Source organism: Podarcis vaucheri (genome assembly GCF_965113315.1).
Source record: "Podarcis vaucheri genome assembly, chromosome: 1".
Classification (NCBI taxonomy): domain Eukaryota; kingdom Metazoa; phylum Chordata; class Lepidosauria; order Squamata; family Lacertidae; genus Podarcis; species Podarcis vaucheri.
In genome coordinates this window covers 47662103-47683244 of record NC_138759.1, presented here as the reverse complement: position 1 = coordinate 47683244, position 21142 = coordinate 47662103, and the positions used below count along the sequence as shown (strand labels likewise).

General features: G+C 42.1%; 1 protein-coding gene across 4 annotated transcripts in view; it reads right to left on the bottom strand.

Moving 5' to 3' along the window:
• DPF3 (double PHD fingers 3) overlaps positions 1-21142 on the bottom strand; it is a 195768-nt gene that overhangs the window by 26229 nt on the left and 148397 nt on the right. For 2 of the 4 annotated variants that reach the window (XR_014220588.1, XR_014220589.1), the window contains exons 8-10: positions 12927-13055; positions 8284-9587; positions 1406-3635 (exon numbers count right to left, since the gene is read on the bottom strand). Coding sequence is in view for 2 of the 4 variants with exons in the window: in XM_082226137.1 (XP_082082263.1) it covers positions 12927-13055 (129 nt within the window). In the remaining 2 variants the exon portion in view is untranslated. Of the gene's footprint in view, positions 1-1405; positions 3636-8283; positions 9588-12926; positions 13056-21142 lie in introns of those variants that run through there. The other 2 variants (XM_082226137.1, XM_082226136.1) reach the window with 1 other exon arrangement.

Below are 21142 nucleotides of genomic sequence, written 5' to 3'. Positions count from 1 at the left end.
TTCAAATAATTTTATTTTGCTTTCTGATTAGTTTTAACATGATTTAGAGTCCAGACTAAAGAGATGCTGGCGAAGAGGATTACATGGTGGTTATCATCTTTTGGAGGAGAAATGGAAGTTCCCATTCATAGGGAGCTCTGTAGTGTAGCAAAGGGCTTAAATTTTGTAGACACCAAACTGCATTTAAATCTGAAAGGGGATCAAGTGTACATTAACTGTAGGCCAATTTATGGCCATGAGATAGATGATAGATAGATAGATAGATAGATAGATACACACACACATTAAGAGAGGAACTACTGCGGGATTCTATTTGGTTTTACATTTCATTACATATACTACTGATCAGGCTGCCACACCAACTTTAAAGTTTCTATGAATTGTGCATCAACCTTACAAAAGAAATCAAATGCGTAGTTTGATTCTGTCAGTCTGATCCTCAGCATGTTTGCTTCAGAGGTACGTCCCGCTGAGTTCAGTAGGACTAATGTCCTAGTTAACTGATGAAGACTTAAGCATTCCTAAGCAAAAGACTTAAGCATTGTGCTTTAAACCTTTAATGATTCATCACAATCCTTCTGGAGGTTCTGCTCTGAAAGCCCACTGAAATGTATGGGAATGTACAATAGCTGCAGCATGCAACTCTCGTGCAGTTTTTCTCCAAAGGACTCTGCCCCTTGCCCCTTGGTTCCCTATTATAGAAACTACTGCAGTTTGTGCATAACCTGCTGCGGCTTTCCTGGGAGGGACTGACACCCATGGAAGGGCCAGACTACAAGTCACATTGAACAAGCATTATTTCGAAGGAAAAGCGGCTTTTAGGGACTTTCAAGCCAGTTTCCCACTGAGAATCTCCCCAGCTGCCCCTGAAGGTGTGATTGACAGAATCTTTGAGTTAACAGTAGTTGGGGGTTCAGCGGGATTCCAGTGAGGGACCCAAATCTGGGCCTGGGAGCTCCCAGAATGGATTTTCAATGGCCATTTGAAGGTTTATTTCTTCAAAATAAAACTGGTCAGCTTAACCATGCCATTTCTTTACATGCCGAATGGAACATGTAGTTTTGCCTTGCATCTCAGTGGTAGCTGACCCCATATTCAGTTCCTTGCATCTCCCATTAAGAAAGACCTTGGCCTGAAACCTTGGAGTCAGTCAAACTGCCACAGTAGATAGCAGGAGTGAGCTACACGGACAAAAGTCAGACACAACATCAGGTAGCCTTGCACATCCTGTTCTCTTCTCTACCTTCACAGCAGCCGCTGACTATGACTATGGACAAAGTCAAAATACCAATGGAAAACAAAACCAAAAAAAAGTATGTAAAACATTTGTACTTTGGTTTTTGTTTGTTTGTTTGTTTTTTGAAAACTGAAATAATATTTTACCACATGGGGAAGCAAACAAAAATAAGTAGAGAAGGAAGTTTTATTTTCAGTATGGAGGGCAGCATTGTAAACAATGAGGACCTTTAAAAACTATGTACAGCAATTGCAGTTTCACAATATTTTTTCCTTTTAAAAAAGGTTGGGTAAATAAATATTTACAGAGAAGTATACAGGAGGCGCCTTGGAAGTTGATTTTAAGTGAACACAAAACACGTTAGTACAGTTTGTGCATTTTGCATCTAGTGGGAACATTTGTTTTTAATGGCAGCATAGTCTGCAGATTTCCAAGTGAAATCACTGAAGTGACTGTCTAAATGGGTCTTCTGTCACTGACCCCAATAAGAGTTCTGCCATTGATTTTAATGTGCAATGTTCTGGAGCTCCAGCTCCTTACTAGGAAGCAGATTTGACCTACTGAGTTGAACATGTCTGATGCTTTTCCGGACTGGATTCTGCGTTGCCCCCATAACCAGCATCCCTGAAAGAACAACTGAGCATGCAAAATTCATAGCACCACTGCTGTACAGTTGTATATTTCAAAGTGGTTTCACTCCCCTGGACTCCTGAGCCAGCTCAATGAGAATGCATGATGGCTGGGTTTGCTCAGTCCTCTTAGAGCAGGATCGCTCTAAGAATTTCAGGAGAAGGCTTCAGGTTTAAATTGTATGGGGATGGTGTCATTACCTTTATTCAAAACCAAATCGTATAGCAGACTAAGCACTCCTGTGCACACTTACTAAGGAGTAAGCCACATTTTAACTCAGCGAGTGTTACTTCCAAGTAAAGGTGCATAGAAGTACATCGCACAGTACAATTCGAAGGCTCACACAATCAACTTTTTGACATCATCTGGTAAGCAAATATCCACTGAAAATGTTATATCAGAATGGCTTCTCCAATTGGATTTCCCCAGAAACTGTTCTGGATCAATTGGAACCTGGGGTCATTTTCATACGTCCTTCCCAGAATAGGTAGGGATCACTCTTTAAAAGCTGTCACATAAGCACCAGCTATCAGCATGTCACATGTTGGTCCTAACAAATTACTATAGAGAGAACTATGACCTGTGATTAGATCCAACTGTATAAACTCTGCGATTCCTGGAAAGATGGTTTTTAATATTCTACCTCTTCCCAAATATTATTTCAAATGCCTCTTAGAACAGTTGTAGAGAAAAAGGTTTCTCTCCAGATGTATTGTCCCAGTTGCTTCTTTTTGTGTTGCTTACATTATTTGTGGACTATAGCAAGCAGCTGTTAGCTGCTGATAGCTCTTGAGTGGACTAATCAACGCAGGAAAACAACTTCTTTTCAGACAACAAAATCTATTTTATAAGCACCTAGTTTAAGTGGCATTATTGCTGAGAACTGGTAACACCCAAAGTTCCTGTAAGATGATAGTGCTGGGGAGACTGCGCTTATAGTCCTTGTTACAACAACTGTCCAAGATCCAGCATTTCATTTTCAAAATATTTTGTTGAAAGTTTTGACTTTTGCTCTAATACAATACAACCAAGCAGGAAACATTAGCAGACATTCAGGAAAATAAGCCAGAACAACTTTAAACTTACCACATCCAGTTTGGGGAAAGAAAAAAAAAACACCCAGCGTGTGTATGAATGGCATCTTTAAAGTAAGAGAAAGCAGAGTTTATCTTTATTTTCATAACTTAAAAAAAAAAATTAACCTGAAAGCAAATAGTCAGTCTTTATCTTACATTTAAGCGCTCTAGGGAAAAATCCCCTCTTCACAAGAATTGCTTTTAAATTTTGAAGTAAAATGCTTTTTAAACAAAAATACTGTGCAACATCAGCACTACTTTTCTCTGTTAAATATTCAAATAAATAAAATAACTTGTTCTATTTTTTGTCAAGGTTTTTTCTCTCTCATTTGTTTGTTGTTTTCAGTCACTTCTACTGTAAATCAGTTCCAGTTTGACCTGGGCTTTTATATATATATATACGCACACACAAACTCATACAACACTTAAAAGAAAGGGATTTTTTAAAAAATAAAATAAAATGGAAAGGGTATCTTTGTATTGCACAAGCTTAGGGAATCCCCAAGACTTCTCTGAGCAAGTGCCAGCAGGCGTTCCACAGTCCAGGCTCCTGTGTGGGATGAGACACAGGCATGAAAGGATCAGGCAATGAGAGGAAGATCAGAACATCCTGGCTATTCTTGGTTGGCTTCTTCCAACAGTTTTCTTGAAGGATGATGGATTCAGAATCTAAGTGAGCGCAGGACCGTTATCTGCAGAAGGAGAGGCAATGAAAGGGAAAACTAAAAAAGCAACCCTCATACAACAGGCAGAACACACAGGGCGGGGTCTGCTGCTCCAACACCCCCTCTTTGCACATTCAGTGTATTCCTATTGAACAGAGTCCACAAACAAGAATGGAAGTGCTCATAGGCCTGAAACAGTTGCACAGAAGAGTGAATTTCAGCAAGTATATATGAATGTGCCACAGGGCTGCTGAGGTGAAAACTCCTCCTGATGACTTTCCAACTATTTTTTTAAAAAAGTGCAGGAGCCCTGTGCTTTATTGCCTCTAGGCGCAAAGATGAAAGCCAGCACTATACACTTCGCTGCAACAAAGAACGGCAATGCTGTAGTTCAGGACAACTCTGTGACTACAAACCTAAGGACTGCAAACCATAAATAGCAATCATAGCTGTGTTGGTTTAATGTTGGAATCAAATGAAAAACTTGCAGTTTATCCTTGGCCTAAATCGCCTGCTACAGGATTACGTTGACACCAACACCTCGGCCTATGAGCTGCTAAAAATAGCCACAGTGACTACTTCTCATAAAAGTACATGACACCACCATCACCATTCTGTATACATGCACACATGCACACCCACACCTCATAATTGAAACATTTGCTGAAGGACAATATTGAATTCTGAAACCAAGAGGAGTAAGAAAGGATTTTCATACTGTGCACCAGCCAAATTCAAACATTTCAGCAAGTTAACTCAAATTCTATGCTCATATACAAAACTGATTATTTTGAATGAACCTAATTTGCATCCTTTATTATTGACTCAATATTTCCTTTCTCTTTTTTTCAAAAAGTGACAAAAAAGGTGTGGTAATAGGAGAGAAATATATTGGAAATATCAACAATGGGAGTTTATGAACGTGGGAATCTGACTGGGAGTATATTGGTAAGGAAATATATTTATGCAGTCCATTGGATTGTGGTTCCATTTGTACCTACAATCCATTACTTAATTAGTGTACTTCAACCAAATTATTTCAATGGGCTTAAGCATGGGCTGGATTGTGGCCCAGTCTATGTTTTCAACCGTATCTGCACAACCATGGAGATTTTAAAGGTTTATTAACAGCTGAGATACTTGGGGTTCTACAGCAAATAACAGACACCACACTTATGGGAATACTACTAGTGTATGTGGGTTTATGAATACAGAGGAAAAGGACTAGAAAGGGTTGATTTGGGTGTGCTTGTCCTACATCTGCAGCTGCTTAAGCGTGAGTCGGCAAACTTGTGAGTCAGAGAGTTGCTCAGCACAATCTAAAGTACAAATGTCCTTGTGTTTATAGCAAGTTTGCCTCAGTCCCTGCTGCTTGGCTAGAACCTAATCTGTGTAGGAATGCTGAAAGGAGGGCAAGTTGCTGTAAATACTTTTGCTATTACCTGTCTCTTGGGACAGACTGAGGTAGGATTACTTTATGCTACGGTTGAATATAACTGCTAAGCTAAGGGGCTGCGTTATCCTGTCAGTAAAGGAACTGACCCTACCCAAACTGTCTGGTGTTTTTCTTTCCCATTCTGGGTTCTCCATTTGCACATTTGCTGTAACCTTTCATTCACCTAGGAGCAGAACATCCAGAGGGCAGATATTACTATAATGAGCAAAATTCCCAAAGAACCATACCTAGGCCTATTCCAACTTTCAGATTGCAAATTTTGTTTTGTCCCTGCCTCTAATGATGATGATGAAAAGAATTTGCTGGATTCAAATATGACAGCAGGCACAGAAGGCATTTAGCACAGATGGTGTCCCTTCTACAGGCTATGCTTATCAACTATCTGATCCGTTCCAGGCATTAGCAGGAATGATTTTCTGTATCTATGGAACTACAGCCACAGGCTGAAAAACAACAAATTTGAACAACTTCTAACAATGAGTAATAGATGAGGGAAAGGGAAAGCAAGTAAGGGTGAAACCACATAGACTGCCCTCACCACATATGTGTCCAACACAGAAACTATGGACCATCTCATTATATATAGTTATAAAATTATTTTTGCTACAGTCACAGTAGTTAAAATGGGGTGCTTTTAGGCAAATATCAAGTTGGCAAATATTAGGAGAGGATCAGATTACCACCTATCTGCCATTAACTTCCATGGTGTATCAGGAGGTACTGCTCTCCGTAACTCAATGATTTGTGAGAAGACAGCTGATAGTGCCAAAAAAGAAAGAAAATGAGGAGGAATAATTGCTACAGCATTGGCCTTGGGAGATATCTGTATGAGAAATGCGTCTGGAAGACAAACTTTATTGAGGAGTTAGTGACCTGACATGGTTACCCTTCCTGCATCTGTTCCTTCTCCCTCCCTCGCTCTTGTTAAGTTTTTGGTGGTGTGAGAACAGTCTTTAATGTCCTGAGAACGTTGGGAGGAGGTGAAGCCCCACACACAGCTGCCTTAATCAGTTGTGGAGGATAATGCTGGGTGCCTCCTTTGATGCTGGACATTGTTTTGAGAAAGTGAGGCATTGGGAGGGGATGGTATGCACATAGATACACAGGCTATCTATCAAATTGGACGGTTTGGGCAGAGTGTCTTTGAAGCTCGTGCCTGGACTGATCGGCCACAGGGCCATAAAAACTGAGGTCACCTGGGGGAGTCACTTCACCAGTTCTTGAGGGCTTCCAAGTACACTTACTTGTGTACTTATTAGTATGGTTTCTGAATCTCATTTTAAAAGAATCGCCTTCTGCAAGACAATATCAAGTCAGGAGGCTGGAACAGATGGTGCAAGTTGCACCCCTGTTTCTTGCAATAATGAGATTTTGTATCGTGGGAAACAGAGCAGAGTTTCTTTTCTGTACTAATTAAATGAAGGGTGGTGCTTCCACAACCCAAGTTCAAACTAACACTCCCTAGGACTGCTCTGTACTAGGCTACAAGTTCTTCACCTCCACATCCCACAAAAACTTTGCCTTTCAGAAGTCCCTTCTAAATGCTGTCGCCTTTTCTTAGTTCTTGCTTTATCACTCTAGAACAGTGTTTCCCAACCGGTGTTCCGCGGCACACGAGTGTGCCGTGAGACGTTGCCTCGTGTGCCGCGAGATGCCTGGAGGGAGGCGGGCGAGTCGGGCGGCGAGAGGCGGGGCGGCGGTGGCGAGGAGAGGCCGCGCCTCCTGCTGCTGCCTGGCGCTTCTCCTCGCAGCCGGCAGCGCTGCCTGGGCGCCTCCGCGCGACTCTGCCTCGCTGGGTTTGGTCTCCCAGCAGAGACGGGTCACACGCGCCCCTCCCTCCCTCCCTCAGCCTGCGCGGAGGGAGAGCCAGAGAGAGGCATCGCTCCTGCGCGGCGGGAGAGCGATGCCCCAAACGAAGGCATGGGACCGGAGGGGAAATCCTCTCCGAGGAGGATTGAGCGCAGCTGAGAGAAGCCTTTCGAGGAGCTGCCGTGTCCCCTGGAAACCCCCTTCCCAGCTCTGCCTGCCTGCCTGCCCAAAGCTTGGAGGTTCCCCAGCAAGGGGGAGGGAAAAAACTTTCACTTTTGTGCGTCCCTCCCGGCGTGACGCTGCGCGCTGACGTCACGGGGCGGGGCTTTAATGGTGGTGTGCCGCGAGATTTTTTTTCAGTAAACAGGTGTGCCGTTGCCCAAAAACGTTTGGGAAACACTGCTCTAGAATGTTCTGCAAACATTCAAGCACCAATACAGTAGCTGTTGCTGGGAACTTGGTATATATGGGAGTAACACACAAAGATATGGTCTGATCATAATCCTATTATCAATTAAAGCCTGTAGAAGCACGGAGTCTGACCCTTGGCCCATTTAGTTTGTTATTACCTTCCGTAATATGACCCCTCTAGATGTCTTGCACTAAAATTCCCATCAGCAATGGTGACTGGGGCTGTTGGGAGTTGCAATATATCATAGGAAGTCACTAGGTTGGTGAAGGCTGGTGTATACTTACTGGCATATAGGAATATTGCCCAGCCCTCCCTAGAGAAGAACATCCTATGTTAAGTCAAAGTATCACTGATAAGGGGACAGCAAGCAGTAACATGGCCTCGTAGAATAATAACAGGAAACAATCATTAAAATAAAATATGGATCACACACACACATACACACCACATACATATATAAACCATGACACTTTTTCAAACTTACATCTATCTTAAGGTCAGGCTTTTAAAGGAATTTCTCTCGGGAACTCTACAATTGTCTAGGTCAGAGCTAAAGATGTCCCAGCACAAAACACAATGCTATTGTCCCTATGCAAACATAGTGCTTATCCATGCTGCACTTTGGGGATCTTAACCAATGCTAAGCTAACCATACTTGAGTGCTGGCCCAGTGATGATGATCATATCCCACCTTTACTAGCCAAGATATAAACTACTCTTGCCTACACATGCAGCCCCTTTGCTCTTCCCTTTGTAGCATGAGCAATGAAAAGAAGCTTCTAATAAATCATAGTTTATTGTGTCACCTGAACCAGGAAACTATGGTTACCAACCACAACAAGCCAGGATATTAAAGCAATTTCAAATTGATATGATCATCCAAACTTAGCCAGTATGTCTGCATTGTGCTCTTTAAACAAGAATGCAGAATAGTTTGGGACAAACTTAAAGTGCAGCCATTTCACAAACAATGAAACATACTTCATTTTGGAACATACCTTTTAATCCTGCTGCTCAGCTCCATGGTGCTGGAATGAGAGAGATTCTGTCTTCTCTACTGCCCTTTGAAGATTAGTGAGTATTGCTTTGGTTTATTTCAACAGGAGCTATCAAAAATAAGACTAAATGGGTTTTTGTTTTTTTGTTTTTCAAAAAGTAAAAGAAACGTGAGGTATTTTTTTCCTTTTCATTTCTTTCAAGGTTCACATCCTTTGTTTCATTTTTGCAGAGTCTGTGACTTGATGGTTGTATTCCATCCCTGTGCTTGGAAATGTCTTTCTACAACGTAGAAGGTAAAGGAGCAAAACGTAAAACACAAAGCAGTGGCTAGAAAAAGATGCCAAGGAGGGGAGAGATGAAGCATTCTTTACAGACGACAAATGTGTCCAAAATAAGGAGGCAAGAAATTCCTCAGTTTTATGTTCTTTGTTGATCTTCCTTGCCTTTTTATTTTTCAAACTGTTAAAGGTGAGGACAGCAGGAATATGAAGGGGGAAGTCACAAAATCCAGTGTGCTACAGTAAATGCAAACTTTTCACAGTGCAAAAGTCACACTGGCAAGGGATTGAGTTTCCTTTCCATCTGGAACTATCCATACCACAGCGGTTTCTCTTTCTGTATAGTTAGATTATCAAGTAGACTTCATTGCTTTTTTTTTCTCTTTTAATCTCAAAAGGTCTCTTTTTTCTAATAATATATAGAATATATAAATAAATATATAAACACTCTATGAGGCGGGTTCCTGGTGTCCAACCCTTTTGTACTTTTAGTTTTTGTATCTGGCTGATATATATTAAAAGTCCAGAAAATTAGCCTTCTACTACTAATTTGTTAAAGACGTCTACATTTCAGTGGTTGCAAAGAAAGGAAGGGGCCATGAATGATCATGAATATAAAATAACCAAAACTCTTTTTTTTTAAAATAAAAAGAGAAGGTAAGTTTTCTATAAAAAAAAAATTGTACTGTTGTGCTTTCAGTGTACACATCCAAAAGTGAAAATGGGTCTAACTGGGTACGGGGGGGGGGGGGAATGCAACAGCCACAATAAACGTAGCAAAAAGGGCAGGAAGTAGCTCATAGAGTTTGTGTGTGATTAGTTAGTTTAGCAGCTGCCCTTTTTCTTTGTGGATGGGGAGCTGCTGCTCTGGTTTGAGAGAGGCTCTTCTGAATCATCCTCTTCAAAGCCGTGAAAAGTTGAGGTGTCGCTTTCAGATGTGGAACCGAACAAGTCCTCCGTAGTGTGTGCTGCTGCTGCTGCCGCCGCCGCTGCCTCTTCCTTCCTGCTTTCTCTTCCCAAATGAGCTGACATGTATGATGAATATATCAGCACATGGGTTAAGCAACAGGCATCATCATTAATTTCATCATTATCGCTTATTATCACTATTCAACAGTTCAAACTAAGGAGATCTCCCAGCCATACAAATATATATGTGTGTGTGTCTGTCTGTATATATCTAAAGTGGGGTTCAGGTTGATAACAGAGCAGTAGAGCAGCAGCAGGAGCAATAAGGAAAGTATAAACTGAATTGCATTTGAAAGAGTAAAAAGCAAAACAACCATCACAGTTGCCCATAAACTAAGGCAGCAAAAGGGTTAATATTGTTTTCCTCTCTTTAAAACATACAGAAAACATTTTTTTGTGATTATTTTGAGCAGCTTTAAAATAACTCATACTGTGTGTAATAGTGGGAATTCATTAAGAGCATGGAGTAACATGACTGGCCTTCATTTGGCATCAACTGCCCTAAATGTATTATTTGAGAGTAATAATCCATTTCAAAGTTTTCTGTAACTTTAAAAAAACAAGCAACCCCAAAGCACCCTCATCCTGATCTTTCTGCCCCTGTTCTCCTAAGTGGCATAGTTCTTTTGTAAAACAAAGTAGAAAACTTTTTCAGAACTAGTAAATAAGTAAATACATATTGCCAACTTAGTAAAGTTTCTCTTTGTATATATGTACATATATAAAAAGGCAGATAAAGCATTTCATCCAAAGAAAGAAAGAAAGGTTTCTAATATAATATGTAACTTTGACACAATTTTCAGAATACACTCTATTCCTGGATCCATCTTCGGAGAGTGAAACAACAATACCCCCATTGTTTCTTGTTCAGTAATTCCAATTAGCATGACTTCAAACAGATGAAGGAAGTAGATATCGAGAAACTATTCTGATCTACAAATATCAGAAAATGTTCTGATGTACAAATCATATTCCCAAAGATGAAAATACATGTAAAATAGTAACACTTAATGATTTTACTGTGTCTATACAGGCAAAGAAGTTAACCTGTCTCCTTTTGTCATATAAAGGAAGTTTCTTCAATGGGTAAATGAGTAAGGTTTTTGTGAGAATTAAGAATGATGCGCCACCCAGACTGTATGTGCTTGTACCCAGCATGCTGTATACAGACTCAGACATCTGTGTAACAGATAACTGACTCTGGTAAACAATTCAAACTGAATAATAGTTGCTTTGCAAAAGGATTCCATTTACGGGAGTTTCCATCTCCCCTTTCCCCAATGATAGCTTATACTAATATACTGGACTCTATAGTTAGAAGGTCTAAGTGCCACATTCAGCAGGTGGTTTGCAAATATGAAAAATAAATGAATATGAAAAAGCTTTATATCTAAATTATAATGTAAAATTAGGGATGCTGGAAATACAGTGTTACCTCGGTTTAAGAACAGCCCTGTTTACGAACTATTCGGTTTACAAACTCCTCAAAACCGGAAGTAGTGTCCCGATTTGCGGGACCTCGGTCTAAGAACAGAATCTGAACGGTGGAAGGGCACCGGTGGCGGGAGGCCTCATTAAGGAAAGCGTGCCTCAGTTTAAGAATGGACTTCCAGAACAGATGAAGTTCGTAAACCGAGGCACTACTGTATAGCTAGGGGCTACAAAAACAAAAAAACCGCCCAGAAGACTTGGATCCAACTTTAGCTGACTCACCCCAATGGTAAGCATATTTCTAGCAGGACCTAGGAACACATCTGAAACGCTAACAGATTTATTGTGGCATAAGCTTTAATGTTTTACAAGGCTGGCCCAAATTATTTTGATGCCTGAGGCAGAGAAGCAACTGCCCCCTACACTGCAAGTCAAGGTACACAATACCTCAGGCCAGTCAAGTTATTTTGGCACCTAAGGCAGAAAATCCTGCAGCTGCATCTTCCTGTCCCAGGAAAGTACAACAATGTTCAGTTGTACTCTGGAGGCTCAGCCTCATGTTGCCCTTGGGGAGGGTGAAGCTTTGGAGTACTGATACTGTTTTTCCAGGGGAAAAACCACTGAAAATAACCAAGAATTTTCTGCCATTTCATGACACTCAAAATCAGCTACCTATGGCAGCCACTTTACTCAACCTAATGATAGGGCTGGTGCTATAAATGACCTCCTTGACTATAAGCATGGAGTCTTATCCTCAGCTAGCAGATGTATGTGTGTATTTGTAATTCAATATAACATTTAAATGTATGCAGAATGGGCCTAGGGTTGCCACCTTTGTTCAGGTAAAATAAAGGATAGGTTGGGCAAAATATGGGACAGGTCAGGTGGGGGCTAAAAATTACTTTTCCCCCTTGCTCTCCACTAGGGCCCAGGAAAGTGGGTACAGGATTGCAGCATAAATCTGTTGTGCTTTGTTTACGCTCTGTAAAGCACAAAATAGCATTCTGCTGTCACCAGAAGAGTTTGGAAGACGTAGGGACAGTTTTTGTGACCCACCGGTTTTGATAAAAAGTTGACTACTGGTTTTTAGAAGAAGTTTCTGCGTTATTTGGACAACAAAAAGTAGATTATCCTACCATGTAATTAATGTCAGGAGCAGAATCAATGCAACAGATTTCAAATTCCAAGGATTTTTGTTACTGTAGACACTATACAGATGCCCCCCACATCTTCCCAACCTCTCTTATGTGCATGGGAGTTTCCTTTCACCAACACACACCATCAGTCAGCAACCCTACATGTGTGAAAACCTGCGCAGAAAAGGGCTGCATGCACATAATCATGTGCATAAGAACTAACTGGATTGAACCTTATGATTTTAACCCATGGGTTTATATTCCCCCAAATCCCTAAAAAAAAAAATAGAAACAAGTTTAAAATGGAATAAACATTGGTAAATATTATTAAAAACTCCTTTTTTCCTTGTTAAAAACAACCCCCCAAGTAGAATGAAAATGTCCAAACAATCCCCAAACTCAACAACTGAGCTGGACAAATCTCAAGATGATAATGATAAAAGGATCACAATTTATATTAAAACAGACGCACATAGATTAAAAGCAGATTTTTTTTAAAAAAAACCTCTTCAGTAGTATTACACTGCAAAGAACAATGTTTGACAAACATCCTCAGTCTTATGCAATATTGTGTGTATGCTTGTGCGTGTAAGAGACAGTGAAAGAAACAGAGACAGAGGAGAGCGCAGTGGAAATAATTATCCAAGCTGAATGGGAACAAATCTCATCTGTATATACAGTTTTTAAAATGCCCACCCAAAACTACATGTCTAACCAACTCCAGTTGTACAAGAAAATATAACAATAAATCCACAATTCCTAAGTATGAGAAAAAGGAATTTACATATGTCAGTCACTCACAGGAAGTTACAATAAGGAATCACCTACCAGATCGCCCACAGTCTGAACATGAGACAAGTTCCTCTGGTCGTCCACTTTTTTTATTCATGTTAGATCCTCCAAGGCAGAAATCACAGTAGTTATTGGAAATGATGGCCCCATCTGGTCCTTTCTGGGCTGCAGGTAAGAAACATTCTTGCTTAAACCAGGAGACATGCAGTATGCAACTTTCACTCTTTTCTCTACACGGGTTTGAACAATACATTTGACAAAGAGAATAACTGGAATAAAGCTAGTTCAAACTGCCCAGTGCATGTATCTGGGTGCCCCATGACTCCTGTGCTCTATGGCTGAAAATTTAATTGACTGGATCAGACTACAAGCAATTCCTGGTGAGTATTTATTGTAAGATTAGTGTGCCTCATGCACATAAGGTTGCTTTTCGGTTTTTTGCAGTGATCGCACAAGGTCATTGACACCAAAATGCCATCCCGTGTCCCCCAGACCCCTGGTAATCTGGATTTACCTTTTGGGGGGGGGGGAATCCAATAAGTAAACACAATTCCCAACTGTTGCCAACATCCCATTTGCAGTATCTCAACAACCCTTGCAAATTAACCCATGACCTCTGATTCCTGAGTCTGGAAGCATCTTAAATTAATTGAACTTAGTTCTCAAAGAGACTTGGGTTATGACTAACTTGTCCAATATATGTCAACGCAACCTAAGTTCAACTGACCATTTGGATCCAACCCATTTTCTTTTAAGTCAGAGAGCAAAAGCCAAAGGCATTCCAAATCACCGCTAAACAAGTTTTAGGGGCATCCAAGTGTGCTAAGCAATACCTCAATAATTTTGAGAACACTTCACATTTCTAAGTGCTCCTGAGACCCTTGTAGACAACTAGCTATACAATCCTGGATGTTTAATCTCCTTTTACTAACTCTTAAACTGCCATTTTAAGCATACTTAAGGAATTTTCATAAGACCACATTCACAAGTAAAGGAAGAGAAGGGCAATCTCTGCCAGCCCCACTGCAGCCCCATGTGCCTGCTGGATAATTTTTCAGATGGGAAGGGTTATTTGTACTTGGAACTTCATTAATGCTGGAAATGTTGCCAATGCTGGACCTCAGGGCTAAAGTCCAAAAGCTTATGGCCCAGTGTCCCAGTTAGGATATTCCAGTGAGGTCTTGTGCGGTTATAATTTTGTGCTGTTTTAATTTAACTTGTGCTCAGAAGTATACATCAATATTTTTTTAAAAAAATAAATAATATGGAGATTGTCTTTCAGAAGCTTCTTCCCAACCCCCACATATTTTCTAGTGCTATCACCAGTTTTATTTGTTCACGTCTTAAGATTTACACCCCGCCTTTCCACCCAAAAGGTGCTCCCAACATGGCAAACAACAATAATATAAATACTACTAGTAAAACATAAAATAGTAATTAAATATACAGCCCAAAATGAAAGCAAGGCAGATAAATTATCATTTAAAATGATTAAAGGTGACATGTTAAAACCAATTACAACAGGCAAGTCAGCCTGGCCTGTCTAAATAAAAATGTCTTTGCCTGGTGGCAGAGGTTCATCAGAGACTGTGTTAATGGCTGAAGCCCTTGATGCAAATATTGTAACTCCACCAAAGGGGGAGGTGTTCACAGGGAGGAGGCCAGCACTGATTTAAACTGGAGTTATTTTTTTACTCTAAATTAAGCCTTATGACACCACTCTAGAAGACAATTCACATCCCAAATCAGGAAATCTACCATCAGCGCCAGGAAGAGACGGTGCTGTAAGGCTTGCAAATAACAATAAAGATTGCCAAGCACTTGAGTCACGTTAAATAAAAGTGCTATTTAAAACAATTAAGGATAACAATATAATACAATGGGCTGCATGAGACTTTTGTTATCTGCTTATTCTGCGCCTTATAGGCCACTACAGTCCTTTGTGCTGGCACCTCAGGTCAAAAAAGCAGAGTGGGGAGAATGAAGCCCCTGCATTTAGTTATGAGAAAACAAAAGCTCTTTGTTTGAGGCCTAGGCTGAGAGCTTCTGTGTCCTGCGCCCTTGAGCCCTCTTCTCTGCAGTTCAAATCTTGTGTTCAGAATTTGGCTTCCCTGTTTCCACATATTTCCAAGCCTTCATCCCTCGGAGGGGTGGCTGACATACAGTCTGAACCTATAGGGTAAGTGGCACTGAGCTGCTCTCCTGTTCCTTCCCTACCCCCCTACTGCTGACAGAGCTCATCTCTCTGCAGGTCTGACATGTTTCCATGACAACCAGAATCCCAGGCTCCTGCTGCCTCTAGTCTTGCCACCTGTTATTACCCTATCTCTCAAGTGTAAAGAGCTGATTTGTGGCCTCTTGTTTTCCCATTCAAAAGCAAGTTTGCAAGGAATAGGTGGGATTCAAGAAATGAGAAATTAAAAAAAAAAGAAGCCACAGATTTGCATCAGCTAATAAATGGGAAAGGAAGAGCAGCAGGAACGGCAGAGAGGAGACAAGCTTCTTGGAAACGCCTTGCGCTAACAGAATGAGAGATTGAATCCCTGCTGGAGAAATGTCCACCTCCGGCTGGCTTATTCCCAACATTTAATGAGAAATGGAGAAAGTCATTGCAGGTGGGTTTCAAAGGGAATGGTTCATTGCACAGACCATTACATTTATTTATTTATTTTTATTCTTTGCACACAATAAAGGTGTGGACTGAAACAAGACATAGAAGGCAGTATAAATCGGTCAGAGTGCTGAAGGACAATCCAGATGCAGCTTACACAAAGCTTAAGACATTTCGTATTCATTCAAAAGGAGCCTTTCCCCCCATCCCACCCCCTGATGCTTCCAACATTGCATTTCTCTGCTGCTGTTTTTAAGAACATTGGCTTAAGATGTAAGTCTTTGTAGTGGCCTGATTTCACAAATGGCTTGGAAATTGCTCTGATTATCCCCTCCACTCCAGCTGATTTGCAATCACCTCTGTTCACAAGGGAAGCTTCTCTTGGTGCAAAGGTCACCGTTGTCCTTCCAGCAAATGTAGAATGAAAGGTGTGCAGTTTATGGGATCCGTCTAGAAGACCTGGTCTACACATAGAGCAGGTCACCTTCAGGAATATTTTGCCTCAGAACAACATATGTATTCCTCTTTCCCTAACATCCAGTAGAAGGAGGGGTAAATGGACTGAAGGTGGGATAAAAATGTAAATAATCATAACAATAACGTGATACTGTGTTCAGTGAAAAGACACTGCTGTCATCCTCCTCAAGGAAGGCAAGGGATAACACTCTTTGCATTCAAATATACTTCCTGCCATTGACCAAGGAGAAAATAGGGGAGGGGAGAGAGAGAGAGAGAGAGAGGTCCCTCCTGCAGCATTCCAAATAGCTGGTGCTTGGTGTGAGGAACAAATAGTTTCTCTCCCACTGAGAGGCTGTCTTGATTTATTTATTCATCCATAGCCTCCTGCTTAGATGAAAATAAAAGTTAAGAAGTTTCAAAGGAGATTTTGCATGGGAAATGGGGGGTAGCTTGGGATTCAGTGGGATAAAGGCATCATTTTGTTTTCCATTTCTGGAGACTAGGTATCAAATTATGCTTCAGATCTAAAACTGACATCAGCTGATCAGGGGAGAGGTTCCAATTTTATTTTATTTTAATCTGTCCTGGTCCAAATTTACCACAGTGCAAGGTAATTTACAAGATGGCTTCCAGTAGGGTTGTCATCCCTCCTCCGACACTACAGATAAGAACAGAAAGTTTCTGATGCATCACCAGAAAATACATGGCTGATCTCAGCTGTGTGTGCCCCCCCCCCCATTTTACTCATCTGCACTAACTTTTGCATGGCAGACTTGAAGACCTGCTTGTCCCAGTGGGTGAATGAGCACAATGGATGATAGGACTGAGAAACAAAAAAAGAATAACAGCTACAGCTGCCCTTTTCCCTGTACATGGAGCGATTAAAAATTCCATGCCAAGTATGTGGGGTAAAATGAGGCATTCCCAGGCCTTATTTGGACTTCATGGTCTTGAGTTCCACAATGCGGAAACGTGTCTAGCTTCTATTAGCAGGAGAGTCCTATATGCTAGCCATACTCTTCAGCACAGAGTGTGGATTCAGATGCTGCATATTACCATGAACAGTTGGGACAGCAGTAGCAGTAAGCACAGAATGCTGCTAATATGACAATGGATAAATATATTTAAAACCAGAGTACAGTAGTAGAAAGTAGGGCAAAAAAATCAGGAGCAGTTAGCATTGTTGGAGCTATCTATGACTATGCAGTATGAATAGTCACACTCTCACTATTTTGTAGACCCTTGCAAAAACTTTTATGAAAAATATTATACACGCCAAAAATAGCATGCTGTCTCCATTTCTTGAAGTGGAAAGGCCGATTTAAAGACTGGTCTTGTGTTGCTGCCCTCTGGACCTCTTGTGGAGGAGGCATAAGAAGAAAGGCTTCCGATGATTGCAGGGTCTGGGTGGGTTCATATGGGGAGAGGCGATCCTTGAGCTATTGTGGTCCTGAGCTGTTTAAGGCTTTATAAGTAAAAAACAGGACTTTTAATTGGGCCCAGAAAATAATTGGCAGTCAGTGCAGTCAGGCCAGGATCAGTGTAATATGCTCAGACCATATTGCTCCAGTGAGCAACCTGGCCAATGAATTCTGCACCAGCTGAAGTTTCTGAACAGTCTTCAGAGGCAGCCCTACATATAACATGTTGCAGTAATCTAACCTAGGTTACCAGAGCATAGGTGACAGAAGTTGGGCTATTCCTGTCCAGACAGGCACAGATGGGCCAGCAGCTGAATCTGATGAAAGGCATTCTGTACCACTGAGGCCACTTGAGCCTCAAGCAACAGCAAAGGATCCAAAAGTACCCTCAAGCTACATGCCTGCTCCTTCAGAGGGAATGTAGCACAATCAAGAGCAGGCAACCTCCCACCCATCTGGTCTAGAGAAACTCCCACTAGTGCTTATCTCAGCCCTATCTGGATCGAGCTTCACTTTGTTGACTCTCATCCAGTCCATTACCAAGGTAAGACAACAGTCCAGCACCTCCACTGCCACACCTGAAGACGTAAAGGAGAAGGAGAGCTGGGTGACATCAACATATTGCTGACAACGTACTCCAAAACTCTGGATAACCCCACTCAGCAGTTTCATGTAGCTGTTAAGCAGCATAGGAATCATAGAATCATAGAGTTGGAAGAGACCACAAGGGCCATTGAGTCCAACCCCCTGCCAAGCAGGAAACACCATCAGAGCACTCCTGACATATGGTTGTCAAGCCTCTGCTTAAAGACCTCCAAAGTAGGAGACTCCACCACACTCCTTGGCAGCAAATTCCACTGTCGAACAGCTCTTACTGTCAGGAAGTTCTTCCTAATGTTTAGGTGGAATCTTCTTTCTTGTAGTTTGAATCCATTGCTCCGTGTCCGCTTCTCTGGAGCAGCAGAAAACAACCTTTCTCCCTCCTCTATGTGACATCCTTTTATATATTTGAACATGGCTATCATATCACCCCTTAACCTCCTCTTCTCCAGGCTAAACATGCCCAGCTCCCTTAGCCGTTCCTCATAAGGCATCGTTTCCAGGCCTTTGACCATTTTGGTTGCCCTCCTCTGGACATGTTCCAGTTTGTCAGTGTCCTTCTTGAACTGTGGTGCCCAGAACTGGACACAGTACTCCAGGTGAAGTCTGACCAGAGCAGAATACAGTGGCACTATAGATAAACTGAACCCTGAGGAACCCCGCATTGAAGGCTGCACAGGCCCACAGATCATTCCCCAAGCATCAGTCTCTGAAAACAACCATTCAAGTAGGACCAGAACCACCACAAAGTGCTGCCACTCATCCCTCCAGAAGGATACCATGGTCAATTGTTTCGAAAACTGCTGAGAGGTTGAGAAGAATTAACAGGGACACATTTCCCCTGTCTCTCTCCCAACAGAGGTAATCATACAGGGTGATGAAGGCAGTTTCCGTGCCGAAACCAAGCCTAATCCCTGGTTTTAGCATCCAAAGAACCTGAAGGATGGTATAGATGGGGCAAACTTAACATCCCATTTTGGACTCTGTTATTTTATGAAGCAGACCTTTTTGAAGCCAGTCAGTTCAAATTAGGATGCCCTGACAAACATTTTCTCCAGTGTCCTTGGGAAATATACTTTTTAGACATCCACAGTGGCCAGAATGGGGGATAGAAAGAGGAAGGAATGTTTTTCTTCCAGCAGCTGACGTCAGGCAGCAAATCTATATCTGATTTGGCAGATTCCGCACCAGCCTATTATTACCACAGATACTGCTGTGAAGAGATACTTGAACAGAAGACATGGATGAACTAGGAGGAAGGAAATAAGCAAGAACCCTGTACTGTGGCAATGATCTATCTTCCACCACCCCACATGTCACAACCTATTCTGGGTTTGTTTTGCATTCATTAAACTGGGCTTCTTGCATTTCTTTCCCATGTAGCTAAGGAAATAATCACGGCCTGCCATTTACCATGCGTTTGGCCTTTCCGGCCATTTCAGAAGGCTGCAGATTAGTCATATGGATTAACACACACAAACCCCCACTTCCCTTCCCAAGAGCCATACAGAGAGGATTCTTGAAGTCCAGACCTTGTGACCTTGTGGACCTGTCAGATCTGATTCACAACACGCACCCAACTTAGGGAGTAGACGGCTCTGGCATTCTGGCTTTCCCTGCCTCCTCCCTGCGTACAAAGGCACCACTTAACTACTATGTATTAGCAATATGAACAATTAGCATTCGCATGAAAGATGGATGGCAACATAAATTAAATCCTGATAAGTGAAAGAAGAGGAGAGGTTTTCAGGCTGTAAATAGACATTCAAAGAGAAGCCAGGTTTCGGCTGCAGGGGGGCGGGAGATTGTCTGAGTGACTGAAAGAGCGCACTATGTAAAATCCTGTTCCCAGATACAGTGGTACCTCGGGTTAAGAACGTAATTCATTCTGGAGGTCTGTTCTTAACCTGAAACTGTTCTTAACCTGAAGCACCACTTTAGCTAATGGGGCCTCCTGCTGCCACTGCGCCGCCGGAGCACGATTTCTGTTCTTATCCTGAAGCAAAGTTCTTAACCCAAAGTAATATTTCTGGGTTAGCGGAGTCTGTAACCTGAAGCGTATGCAACCTGAAGCGTATGTAACCCGAGGTACCACTGTAATACTTTTTACCAGTTCTAATAAATTTCCTGCTGCATAAGGTGGGAGAGCAGATTGTGGTTGCTGACGCGCAACCCACCATGAACACCTCTAGGCCTGCCAGATATCCAAGTATGGATATCCAATAGGTATAGGACTTCTGCACAAAATATTTAACATCTGAAGGTGCAAATAATTTGGTTTAAGCCGATACAAGTTGGATTTTTTTGCATATAGGTCCTTTGCCGGTGAGATGCTCATGCATAAACAGCAAGTGAGAAATGCTTCCATTGTGAACAGGGAGGGCAGACTCAGTCCTCCCATCTCACATGAAAGCTAAGTTTATCAGAACTGGGCCAAGAACAGAAGGCTTTTGAAGGAGCTGCAGAAGCCACCAGAATCAACCTCAGAGCCAACCCTACCACTGCACCCGGTGAAGTGGCCCACCCCAGGCATCTTCTTATGGGGATATGCGGGTCATGAGTGGATAGAGCCAGCCAGAAGTGGGGTCCAGAGGAAGAGCAAGAGCTGGAAGGAAAGCTCAAGGTAGAGGAAAGGGGGCTGTGGTTAACACAGCCACAGAAAGGGTTAAAAGCTGAGCGTGAGTTGAGTGTGCTTAGAGCCAGCAGATACAGCATGTAAGGGAAAGTAAGGAAGAGATAAGGAGCTAGAGGTGAAGGAAAATAGGAAGGGGCTTGTGACAGGGGATGGCATGGGGCACCTAAGTGCTGTGGGCAGCTGGGCTCAAGGCAAAGGCTGTGTGAACAGAGACCATAAAGAGGGATAGCAGCAGCCTGAATGGCCTGAATGGCCATGTTCCTGCTGGAAAAGTGCAAATCACTGAAAGGATGAAAGCAGGGTAGGCAAAAGACAGACGCTTGGCTTTCATAAGGCAGGTGAGCTATGCCACCCTGCTGGGCTACGGGATATGGCTCCCTATGGTGTTTAACTGCCCTCATTGCAAGTCTGTGCACTGTGACAGGCTACCCGTAAAAGGCAACAAGCTGTCATTTGGTTTGTCTCATTTCTTGTGAAGAGGACATGGACACTTCAGATGGGACAGCATGCAGCAGCTGGCCTTTTG